Source organism: Aythya fuligula, chromosome 1, assembly GCF_009819795.1.
Source record: "Aythya fuligula isolate bAytFul2 chromosome 1, bAytFul2.pri, whole genome shotgun sequence".
Classification (NCBI taxonomy): domain Eukaryota; kingdom Metazoa; phylum Chordata; class Aves; order Anseriformes; family Anatidae; genus Aythya; species Aythya fuligula.
Genome location: NC_045559.1, coordinates 107529779 through 107542844, shown reverse-complemented (window position 1 = coordinate 107542844; position 13066 = coordinate 107529779). Strand labels below are relative to the sequence as shown.

The following is a 13066-nucleotide window of genomic DNA, read 5'->3' as shown; positions in this document are numbered from 1 at the left end:
TGGGTCTGGATGGTTTGGCCCATGGCTGGGCAGGGCAGGGCTGCGGGGGGAGATGGAGCCTGACCCATCAGTGGCCTGAGCCTGGGAAGGGTAGGAAGGCCCATATGTATATGACTGAGTATATGACTGATGAAAATGTGGTGTTTTTTTTTTGTTGTTGTTGTTGTTGTTTGTTTGTTTGTTGTACATACAGCTCAGGTTTTTGGGTAATGCTAGTGAACTTCAGTTTTTGTCTTCAAGCAAGGCTTTTTGATAGTCTTCAGATGAGCAGACATTCTTTCAAAAGACTTCACACTTTCAAAAACTCACACTGTATGATTTTCTGCTGAGATTTCAGAAACGCAAATAAGAAATTCTTATGTTAAAATATAACAATTGCTTATTATTGCCATGGAGAGGAAATCTAATATATAGCTTAATTACCATTCTCATGTACTACATCTTACACCGTAGGTTTTATACTATACCCTTCATTGTACTAATGAATGAAATTGGACCCAGTTTCTTATTAAGGACTTTCTGGTAGTGTAACAATGCTTCACCATTAAACTAGGAAGAATGTCAAATGGACATCTGAGAGATAAGAATAAATTAATAATTTTATTAATGGGCCCAATGACTACGGTAGAGTATGGCAGCCTAGTTTGTAGATCAAACAAATAAATTGCAAATATTTTGGTAGGGTTAGTCAGCATCCAAAATTGTTGTAATAGTTAAAATCTTCAAGACATTAGCATTTAGTGCAAGCAGCAAAAGCAGAAGGAAAAACTGCTCATTAGCCTCTTACAGTGGGAACATCTCACTTTTTAGTAAGTATTTGAGACATTCAATTCCTGGCATGCTGTCAGGTTTGGCTCCTCTTATGACAAGAATTTTCATCACATTCAATTCTAAAATGACACTTTCTATTCCTAAGGAGTGTTTCTACATTTCTGGAATATCACGTGTGTACTCCAGAAATTTAGAGTACATGACGCTCAGAGATTTTTGGACATTCTAATAATGTCATAAGTTATAAGAAAAACATTTCTGGCTTGTGATTCATCTTTACAATCTGGTTCTCCATTTAGCTGACCCACAGGCAAGCGCCTACGACCACTGAAAATTGGATGAAAAAAAAACAAAAAAAAAACAAAAGCAAACCACCAGAATGTGTTGTAATTCTATACCGAACTTGTACCACAGCAAATGATATGCAATATGGAGAATCTTAAAATTTTACATTGATTATAATACTGTTAAATTGACTTGAATGAGTGGTTTAATTTAAGAAATTGTCTGTAATCAATGGGCAATAATTTATTGCAGTAAAAATAAATTGCATAAACTATTAAAAAGCATCATTCCCTGTATCAGATATGATACTATTGCTGGATTCATGGGATCTTTTTTTCAAAAGAAGCTATGTTTATCTTGATTCAAAATTAGTTTTCTCAACTTAAAACAGCTCTGAAAATTATCAGAATGTGGGACTGCATATATATATTAACAAGCTAAAATGATATAGTTTGCAACAATAATAAATTGTGTGAATAAAAAAGCCCTTAATTTTAATAAATCTTAATTCTTGGGATAATATGACACGATACAATTTGCAATATGTCATAAAATTGAAAAAAAAAATGTTAAAGAACAGGTGCAACTTATAAGCAATATAGATTACTTTTAAATGGTAAGAAAAAAAAAAAAACTTACTCAAATTAGTTTGTGTGTATGCCTGCATGTATGTTAGTTATTCATCCCTCTAATTCTGTCTCTATACTACTTTTGGCCTCCATCCAGCTTAATCTTGGGTTTAAAAGTCTTGTGTGGATGGAAAAGTTGGATTAGAAATAAATATCTCAAAGTAAATTACATTGATGGATTAGAGAGACTGGAATGTGAGAAGCGTAAAGGGAAATCTAGGTTTAAGTATTTCAGGTTTTTATACAGACGTGAATCATCAGGAGAATGAAATGTACTTTTCACATTCAAAGGTGAATAAAATGTCATGAAAAGTAAAGAAAACCTAGAAAATTTACTTCACAACAAGCTCATTAGGAAGCATGATTTATGTTGAAGGTTTTAAAAAAGATGCAGATTTGAAAATTTATAGAAAGAAATGCAAGATATCTTGATCAGAAGAAGTGTGTATTAAATACGTCTAATAAAAATTTCAGTGGAAAGTCAGTTAATTATTATTAACAGTTAATCAGTTAATTAACACCATTTTTTTTCCTGATGTTCCTTTATTTCCTTGATTTCATGTTTTTTCCTGCTTTACTGACAACTCTTGGCTAGTCCCTGTTTAGATCTTTTCAAGCTTTGGTACACTCTCAAGTAGATTTGCAGTGAACATGCTGATCCGATATAAAGGTCTTGCTGATCTGGCTCCTAAGTGTAAATCTTGTTAAGAAAAGCGTTGTGCAATGCAATATTAGATGGGAATAGCTGATAAGTGAGATGCATGGTGCAGCTGCAAATTTTGCCTTTCAAATCAGTATTGTATTCATTTGCATCCGTTTTACATTGCCAATCTGCTTACAAAAAGGTAAAGCACATTTATGGAATATTTATGCATATACAAACTTCATCTACATTTTGTAATACAAAACAGCAGTCTTCTTAGAGGACAGAATATTCTGTAAGTATTGTCAAGGTCATTGAATGATGGAGTAACTATGAATGGAGTTTTCTTTCTGTCACACGAAATGGTTAGCAACAAAGAGATAGCACAGCCCTCTCTCTGTTACATTTCATAATATCATTAAATAAAACTGGTTTTTGTCAATTCTCTCCCTACTCTTCATTCTCCTTTGGTGAAATGAAGTGTAGCATGTAGGAAGGGGATAGGGAAGAAAAGTTATGAATGAAAATAATCTTTGCATATAAGAAGAAAAAAAAAATGTTGAAGTCATATTGATGTCAGTATTGAGGTCTTTGTTTTCTTGCAGTGGTGAATGTCATTATAAAACATCTATTTGAGATCACAATTTAGCCCTTTTGCTTGTCACCCTAATTCAGGGTTGATGCCAGACCTTGATATAAGGCAGGGAATATATACACCATCTTTTAAAAGTTTAGGTAAAATCCAACAAAAAGGTACTATTTAGTCTCATAATGATTGGGATCCCCGGGATCCCCTTTTCTCCCTAAAAGAACCTCTTATTTTCTTGGTCATCTTCCAGTAAATAGTGCTTTTAGCTGTGATGGGTGTTCAAAAGAGAAAAAAATGGGATGAATGAAACAATGTAAATGATCTTAATAAGAGCCTTAATTGCCCTTCTGCAATGAGATTAACAGTCATTCCTCTACTGCATAATGCAGTATAGTATATTCACTCAATAAAGTACTACTTACTTTAGAGGACTTAATTCTGTTGTCTATGTGTTCATATCACCAATAATGTATCAGTGACCTAGAAATTTTTGTTATATGAGAATTTTAAAATTAATGTCTACAGAAAATAAATTTCATTTATGGAAAGGTTTAACTTAATCAGATTTTATATTTAGCAGTAAGTCTGTGAATTTTGTGTAATTTCTCCTATTAAAATTGCAGCAATTACAGTCATAAATATTTGATAATGAACCTTCTTGCTGGTATACTGAGAACATCAGTCATATGCTAGAAAGCATTTTGAACAATACCTTCTTTTTTTGGGAATATCTGGTAGCGGTCCAAATCCCCATTGATTTTACTCTATGTTTTATTGTCTCGTAAAAAGTACTAATTGTAGGCCTTTGCAAGTGGCTGTCTGATCAGTGGACTTTAAAATTAAGAGGTGTAGAATAGTTTTATAGCAGAGAAGAAAACTGGATTCCAAGAACCAAGGTATCATTCTTCTTAATTGTATAGAATCTGGTTTGGACTCCTGCCTGAAGCAAGACTGGTGCCAGTTTTGAATCAGGTCAGGCATGGCTTTGTCTGAGTCAGTCCAATCTCCATCCTTGGATATTCAGACAAAGATTCAAGGATGGAGATTCCTCACCCTCTTGTTTTGATGTAACCTCCTCAATGCTTAATTACTCTCCCATTGATCAAGTTTTTTCTGATGTATGGCGTGGACATGCTAAAACTACAACTTATAATTGTTGCCCTTATTATTCTCTTCGCCACTGTTGAGAAGTCTTACACAGCTGTTTGTATTCCACTGTGAAGGGACTGTAGGTGACTGTTCAATCACCCCTTGGCATTCTTATCACCAGACTAAATAAGCCTCAGCATCTACTTCTTCTAGAAATTTTCAGAATAGTTATGTAAAGAATGTTTGCTTTTGCAAAAATTGCACTAAAAACATTAGCATTAAAACTAATACAAATTTTAATAGTATTGTTTCCTGACCTACCCTATCTTGCACACATATCAGGAAAAGGGCATGGAAATATCTTCAAATGTTCTTCAAGAAAAGAAAGTCCAAAGAACAGGAAGAACTGAGATTGATTATAGCTGCCAGATTTAACTAAATAACTAGATAACTAAATCCTAAACCCTCATCTTCCATATCCTGTTTGAGTGATCTAACCAAAGGTATTGGTTCTGTGTTTGGGCAACTTTCTATGGTATGTTTTCTTTAAAAGCCAAAGTCATTGAAGTGTCAAACATGTTTTCAGTGGGATAACAAAAACGTTTTGTGTCAAATTTTAAATGAAAGGACTGTGTTTTTTTCTTTGTAGCAGGAGATTTAGCCAAACATAATTTGAGGATTTCAGTGTAGGTAACATGCCCAATTCTTGGAGATGAAGAAAGGACAAATGAAAGTGTACAGCTATAGAAAGCAACAGGATAAACTTAAAATTATCATGATTTTGTTTCTTTTTAAGCTAGAACTTGTGTTTAACATCTAAATTCTATGTTACTGGAGTTAAGAACCAAAATCCACCAAAAGTAAGTCCTAGTTGCACAGGCTTGTTGATAGGACAAGAGGCTGCCAAGTACAAGTGGCAGAATTTGTTCTAGAACATTCTATATTCAAATAGATCCAACACAATAATTTAAAAGAAGATATCCTGATAATATAGTAATATATTTTGTAAGCCTGTGGCCTAAAAATTTTACATGCCTACTTGCCTTTTTTTTTTTTTTTTTTTTTTTTTTTTTGCTTAAAGCATTTGAGAAAATGCATCAGTTGATAAACAGTTCGTGCAAGTATGTTTCTATTTTGAATCAGGTTATGTGAACAATTTACTGGTATAATGATCCATCTCAGTAGGTTTTGTTCCAGAAGTGTTTCTCTGAGGATTATTTTTTTTTTTCTGAACTCTGTGCTATGCTGTGATTTCGATTAAATACAAAATGAAATTTGCTTTTTAAAAATATCAACTAGAAAATTAACTTGGAGTTAGAAAGTCTTCTAAAGACAACCTATTCATTGCTACATTGTAAGTGATGTAAATGATAAAATCCTTCTTCTGAATTCGTGTTTGTCAATATATTATAAACTCTGTTGTCAGTCTACTAACGTGCTCTTTTTCTGAGGAGTTTGTAGTGCTTATTTTGTTTCATTAATGTATAGCACCGCACATTTTATAACTATCATTCTCCCACCAGATTATTTCATTTTTATTAGTTTTATTTCAATAAAAATAGGTATCAAAGTTAATCTTCTGGATGGCTATAGGTCTATGATCTTCCTGGTTTAATTTGTAAACCCAGCATCTCAGAATCCTAGCAATACAATGCAATATTTGGAGGAGTTTAGCAGGGTAATTGTGTTTTGAGGTAATTGTGTTTTATTTTGTGTATTCACAAAATATTTTTTACCAAGTGCACTTTTAATACCAACCTCTGCGAAGTATTTTATAATGAAATAATTAATCTGTAACATGAATAATATCTGACCTACAATATTATATATCTTTATTCACAGGTAATTAACTTATATTCACAATTAATTAAGCCACTACAACCTTTATTGCAAAGGAATGAAATAATATATGTTATAGGCAAAGACAGATAATGATGACAGAGTCATTCTCTCTGATTTTAAACTGGTTGTGTGCTTTTCTGAGTATACATATCAGGGTATGACTTAAGCCTTGATCCTGTCTCCATAGATATTGATGGAATTTTTGCCAATAATTTTGGTATCAGTGGGAATGACTACCAATATATACATTTTTTCCCATATAATGTACCACTTGAAATGTTTTCATATTATAGTTCTTTTTTTGTGTGTTAGTTGAATTCTGACATTTATAGCCAGATGTTGAATCAGTATTATGAAATTCATTGTTACTTAGGCAAGGCAGACAGATGGAACTGAGGCAGCGTGACTATTTCTGCATATGAATAAAAATGTTGCTTATTGTGTTGCAAAAACTGTTTTTTTATGTGTTTTTTCCTGTATTTCTCTGCCTGTGGCAAGTTCTAACTTCATTTTGCCAACAAGTCTGTGATCTAACTCTGTAAGCCTACGGGTAGAAAAATATCTTTATGCCCTTCCTTCTATTGTGAAAACATGTAAATTAAACAAAAATATGTCACTCATGCCAAGGAGACAGGTTCAGAGAGAAATTCCTCACAATGTGTGACATCTGCAGATACAGGATGCATTTGTACAGAACCCTTAATACTATGCTACCATAGGTTACTCACTGCTCTCCTCCATGTCCTACTATCTGGGTTCCTCACTGCTCTCCCCCATGTCCTTTTTTTCTTCTTTTCTTAAAAGAAATTGAGTTTATCTCCACAAAGAGAAAACTGTTTAAGGTCCATGAAAAATGCTATTCATTTTTCCTCTGAAGAGATTCAGGTATTTCCAGGGGACTCAGGTTTTCTTGAGATAGTCAAAATGACTATCAAAAATAAGTAAAGATGCAACAAAATTTAGCTGAATCGAAACACTGCACTTATTAACCTGCACTGAATTCAGTCTGCATAAGTAATGGAGATTCAGACTAGAGGGAAAGAAATAAGAAAATCCTTCAAAGAATCTGTAATGCTTCTTTGACAGAAATTTTGCACTGCTGCCATTATCTGAAATATTTATTACTGAAGATGATATTCAGCATGATGTGTCTCAGCTACTGTGTTTCAAATAAATTTATGTCCTACTTAAGTTAGAGCTGTCATCCTCAAATAATTGAAATCAAACTAGAAGAAGAGCATTTTTCTATGCAACAGGTAGCTCTCCAATGGTATTGATATAATATTCTGTTAATTAACCTCATGTAAGATCTACTTTGGGATTAATGTAGTGTAACTACACTCATTAGTCTCAAACTTCCTTACTTTGGTGGTTGGTTATGTAATATATTGCAGTTCTTAAAGATTTCTGAGCCAGATTTCCTTTGGTGAAAACACAATTTAATATACCAGCATTTCCCATCCATTGTTATAATAAGGTAATGTAAACAACCTACCACTAGACTAGAAAAGAAGTTGTGATTTTTGTTTTTGTTTTTTACTGAGTCAGATTTATGGTACAATTTATTTCACAGCAAATCATCAGATATCATTTTTGTATGTTTCATCTTGGTAGCAGTTAATATTCTGCAATAAAACTTACCTATTGAAAAGCTTATACTCAGCATTGAAATAGTTAGACTATTAAGTATGGATTTCTGAATTTTGGTCTATCCATTCTATCTAATATCTAATATTCAATTTTTTGTGCTGTTTCTTTCTTTTTTTTCTGTAGTGCATTCATCCTTTAATGGTTTAGATCTGCTTGCAAGTTAGAAAAACTCTATATAGTAAAAGCAAGGGCTTTATTTTTAATACTCCATAAGCTTTATGTTTCTTGTCACAGACCAAGTCAGAATTAATTTTTCTGTTTGGTGAGTTTTAATTCTCTGTGGTTGTTCTGGCTTTTTAAAAATAATTTGCTACAGAACTGAACACTATTTCTTGCATAACTTCTCCAAATATATATATATATATTTTTTTTTTTTTTCTGTTTTAAACTCTCTATACAGTATAAGAAAATAAAACCATAATACTGGTAACTTGCTGTGTCATGGTCTCTGCAAGAGTACCAAGTGATTTTCAGCCTCCCTATTATACTTCTTAAAAATTGAAAGTACAAATGCTGTTGAGCAGCATGGTACTTGAGCTCTGCAATGCCTACAGAGTTCAGAGAAATCTTCTGTTTTTCCTTCTAATAGGAGTAGTTCTTCCAAGTCTACTCTTCAATGTAACTGTGAATAATCCCAGAAAAATTAAAATGGAATGCTTCAGAGAAAGCATGAAGATGCGTCGATTAGGAAGACCACTATAAAAAACAGAATCAGATAGATAGAGGAAGTACAAAAAGACTCAATGTGATTAAAGACGTCAGTTCTTTTGGGATGTGATGTATGCCAGTGAACGTGCCAATGGCATAATTCACACATATGGTATGCAGTGGACTATTTTTTTCACATTCATATACTGAAAATGAAATTCCCATATTTCTTTCAGAATATGATTTGGAAATTTTACTGGCAATTACTTCAATGATCATTGAAAACTGAAACATACATTGTGGCCAGGACTATGGGCTCCTCTAAGAGTTTTAATTTGCATATGGACAGATGAGTACGTTGATTTTGTAACAAATAATACAAGGACAGGTACATCTCTTAAAAAAAAAAAAAAAAAGGCAAATTATTTTATTAAGTATTTGCTTCATTCTAAACATATTTCAAAAATGTTAAAACACTTAATAAGCAGTGAAAACTTTCACTGCTCTTAGATTACTTTTAAAACCCTGCATGTTTGTGACATAAAATGGGATAGTTCCTTAATCTTTCTCAATTATTCTAGGTTTTCAACTGGAGTATTTAAAGTATTCTGATCAGTTATGGTTCTTTGCTTTGCTTTCCTGGAGAACATGCTTATAACTTTTCTCCTGTTTATAAAATATGTCCACATCATGTCATCGCTGATACCAAGTGGTTCTAGTTTTGAGGGCATATTATGCCATCAGATTTAGTTGGGTTAATTTCATAAATGTATTTGTAAGATCATTGTATCCAGACACATAGTGCTGTTCAGGGGATTATAAGTAGACGCTAATTCTTTAAATACTGCATATATAAGTAATTTTATTCATTTAGATGGGCCCCAGGAGTCACTCAAGTGTTTATAGAATTGGATCCTTAGGTTTATGTAGTTAACACGTTCGTGTTTTATTAAGCGTAGACTCATATCCATACTTTGATGTTATTTAAATTTTAAAAGCATTTACAGTAACACTAATTTTTAGTATGCCTAAGGTTTCTTTTCAATGAAATTATCCAGCCTTGGAAAATAATCATGGCTGAAAAGCAAGCAAACACAGCTACTGCTTGGTTGAGGTTTTAAATTCCATCTTACCGTAGCTGAAAGTTATATGTCATAATCCTTCTCTTCTCCAATTTGCTTCTTATTCTCATGGTGGTATTTTGTTTTTTCACAAAATGGTTATACTTTATGGTTTGATATTTTGTAAATCTCTTTAAAATGATTGCGTGCTGGAAAGCAAACAATTCTACTGTTTGTTTACAATAAAATGGTTATTAATTTTTTTTCAGTGGCAAATCATGCAATAGTGCTCATAATAAAGTGTGAAATGTGGAAGTTACTGTTTTTCCAATTTCATTAAATCCCTTTAGCTCCACATGTAATAGGACCTGTGTCTGCTGCAGAACAAAATAATAGAAATTCTAGTAAATCTGGAGTCAAAAGAATGTAAGAGTGCTGACAAATCTCCTTTCATCCAAATATAGAAAAGTAAACGTAAAGCAGCTGTTGAAATACTACTTTATATTGAAAAAAGTAAGTAGTTTCCTTAAAAAACTGAGAAAGAGACTACTGGCTGAAGTTCTGTTTCCTCTTGTAAGATAACACAGCATCCGCTTTTCTGGGTAAGACGAATATTGTTGTGCTTCAACTAATGTCCATCCAGTTATGTCCATTCCCTGATATGAATCTGACGTCTGGGGAGTTGAGAGCTGGCAAACAGCAAGCGGTCAATTTCTGTGGAGACAGCAAAAGGAACCTTTTTCGCAAAGACGGGGTAATGGTCCAAGACCTCTTTATGGATCTAAGTTTCCATGTGCATATTCAGTGTTGGTATTAGTAATTTACATTACTATGGTAATGTGCAGTACTGCATTCCCATAGAGGATCTTGGAACTCAATATCTTTTTTCTGCATTTTGTTTCTGGATTTGTTGCTATGCGTTGTCAGCAACACTTTTCTTAGAGCTGTACAATATTATTTTGGGGAACATTCTCTGCCTCTTTTTCTGCTTCTGATGGCATTCACAAGCAGTGTTCTAGTGACATGTTCAGGTTCTGTGAAATATTGCTGCCAAGGCTTGAGTCTTGATTTTTGAAAGCATGGTACTTACTGAAGAACATGTTAGGAAACTTGAATGGTTGGACTTGACAATCTTAAAGGTCTTTTCCTACCTAAATGGTTCTGTGATTATGTGACAAAGGATGGTTATTACTGCTCTCCAGTAAGGGAGAACTGGCAAGTCATGAACTGTTTGCATATGGCTTGAACATGCAGCAGATGCCCATTGCCAAGTTGGAGCCAGATTTGTGTCTCCTGTGCTCACAGTCTGAACACAAAATAGCAATCCCTCATCAAGCTCCTTAATTATTGCCTATGACTTCTATAACACTGACATCAAATTCCTCCAGAAGCCTGAATTTCTCATTCACAACATTTGCATGCAGATGAAAAAAAAAAAAATGGTACTATTAGCACTCAGAAAAACAGCTAAGTTTGAAACCACTGGAATTGAAATTAAACTATTTGAAAATTGGACTCCGAGTAAAGCAGGTAAAGCAAAAAAAAAAAAAAAAAAAATGTATGGCTTTTTAAAAATGCATTGCTTCATCAAATTTTGTTTCTGTATTTTTTCCCTTTCCTTTAGCAATGGTTGTTCTCAGCAATTTGGAACCAAATACAACATATGAAATCAAGGTAGCTGCTGTAAATGGAAAAGGGCAAGGAGAATATAGCAAAATTGAGATATTTCAGACCTTACCTGTCCGTGAGTAATACTTGTGCTATTAAATAAAAATGTAAATTCTTACTTGAGTATGTTGCTAATAATTTCAAGTATGATTCACTGTGGATAATATGGTTTACATTTTTACACTGTGAAGCAGCATATAACATCAGTCTTCTCTATGTTTATGAAATTTTGTTTCTCTTATCCTCTCCAACAAATAATATGAATTAAGTTAAAATTGGATGGACTTAAATTATTTGTATTTTTGAGACATAGACAAATCTTCATGTTATATTCAAGAGCACAGAACATGAGATATACTAGATGAAGGACTTTTTCTCATTTACACACAGAGTATTACACACATCTGGGAGAAATTAATTAGCCCTTTCTGGAGACATTCTCCCAGCAGATCATGCTACTACAAGTTTTGCAACTATCAAGTCTAAAACAAAAACCTTAAGCTATAGAAAAATAATAAGAATGCATTGTTTTAACTATGATATGAAAGTGGCAAATGATACAAAGCCAATTCAATATTTATAACCTTTAGAGACAAGAAATTCAGATTTAACGATTAAAGATTTTAATGAAAATTATTTCCCCAAATTAATTTTAAACAGAAAAGAATAATTAATAAATGAAACACAGATAAAGAATTAAAAATAAAGGACCTACAGATAGCACTGCTCAGGTAGATACACGAAAATACATCAGCAACTGGTTTCAGAGTAAGATGTTACTAAGTATAGCTAAGAATACTGCCCCTAATGGAATGAACAATAATAGTCATGCAACTAGAAATAACACAAAATATTTCTATGTTGTTCTGTGTCAATATTCATATTGGCAAGTTTCTTCTGTCCAAAACCTGTAACTTGTCAGTTTTCAAATTTATTTTTGTTTAAAGAATATGTATATTCTAAATATACTATATGACAGAATAATTTGCTATTATTCATATAGCATATTTGCTATTATTCATATACTTGGTAGAAAAGCAACAGAAATTGATAGAACTGATTACATATATTACCTGGCAGAAAGCTAGAAAAATCTGTGATGAGATTTAAATATATATTTTTTTTTTCTCTTGACAAGAGATAAACACAAATATAACAAATATTATAAATGCTTCTAAGGTAACAAGATATCTCTGGGTGAAAACCTACAAATATTTTGAATAGAATGCAACTACAAGGTGTTAATTTAGGACCTCATTTGAAATTTTACAATAGGCATCATATGTAGAAATTATAATTGGTCTGTGAAATGTCATTAGCAAAGTGATTAAAGCTGGCAATTAACCCATCAATTGTATGTTTAAAATTATTTTTCTCCTTCCATTACAGAGAAATTTTTTCTTCTTTTCAAAATGTTATTCTTTACATTCATTCTTTAAATAGACTACTTTAAAAACATCTAATTTTGTCTTGACACAGTTACTGAAAAGTCAACTTATCTAATACTTATTACAGTTCAGATCTGGAATATAGGACTAAAGCTCATGCTTAATGCTAAGAATGCTTTTCTGTGTTACTCATAAATTTCAGTGTGAGTAGCAGCTTACCAGCCTTGCTGAACTGATGGCTAAATCATTTCTGAAGTAAATTACATTTGAAAGTGTAAAAAGTCAGAAAGTCTCAAAGAATCTGATCCCTCTTTCATACTTGATATCATTTTGTTTCCTTGTGTGAGATTATTAACCTAGTTTAGAACACACTTTAAGCAAAACATTTAACACACGTTCAAGAAACTCTACAGAACGTGGAAGAGTCATGCTGATTTTAAAGATTTTGATTATAGACAAGCTCCCACTAGTAATTTGAGGTTGTCACTGCTAAATTATTTTTATCCACTTTTTTTTTTCCATTATTTAGGGGAGCCAAGTCCCCCATCAATTCACGGACAACCAGGAAGTGGCAAGAGTTTTAAACTTAGCATAACTAAACAAGATGATGGAGGTGCCCCCATTTTGGAATATATTGTGAAATACAGAAGTGTAAGTATTTCAGTGAATCAAACTAGGCAAGTTTTGCTTAGTAATACCTGCTTTTAATGTAGAGATGGTTGCTGATATTATTTGAAACATAACAAAACAGTTTGCATACTACAAAAAGAAAAGAAGAAAAATAATCTCGGGTATAGTGGAGT

General features: G+C 32.7%; 1 protein-coding gene across 3 annotated transcripts in view; it reads left to right on the top strand.

Annotated features, from left to right (window-relative positions):
* The window catches only part of NCAM2 (neural cell adhesion molecule 2), a 288960-nt gene that overhangs the window by 229776 nt on the left and 46118 nt on the right, over window positions 1-13066 (top strand). For all 3 annotated transcript variants that reach the window (XM_032203980.1, XM_032203996.1, XM_032203989.1), the window contains exons 13-14: window positions 10832-10951; window positions 12793-12914. In XM_032203980.1, coding sequence (XP_032059871.1) covers window positions 10832-10951; window positions 12793-12914 — 242 coding nt within the window. The remainder of the gene's footprint in view (window positions 1-10831; window positions 10952-12792; window positions 12915-13066) is intronic.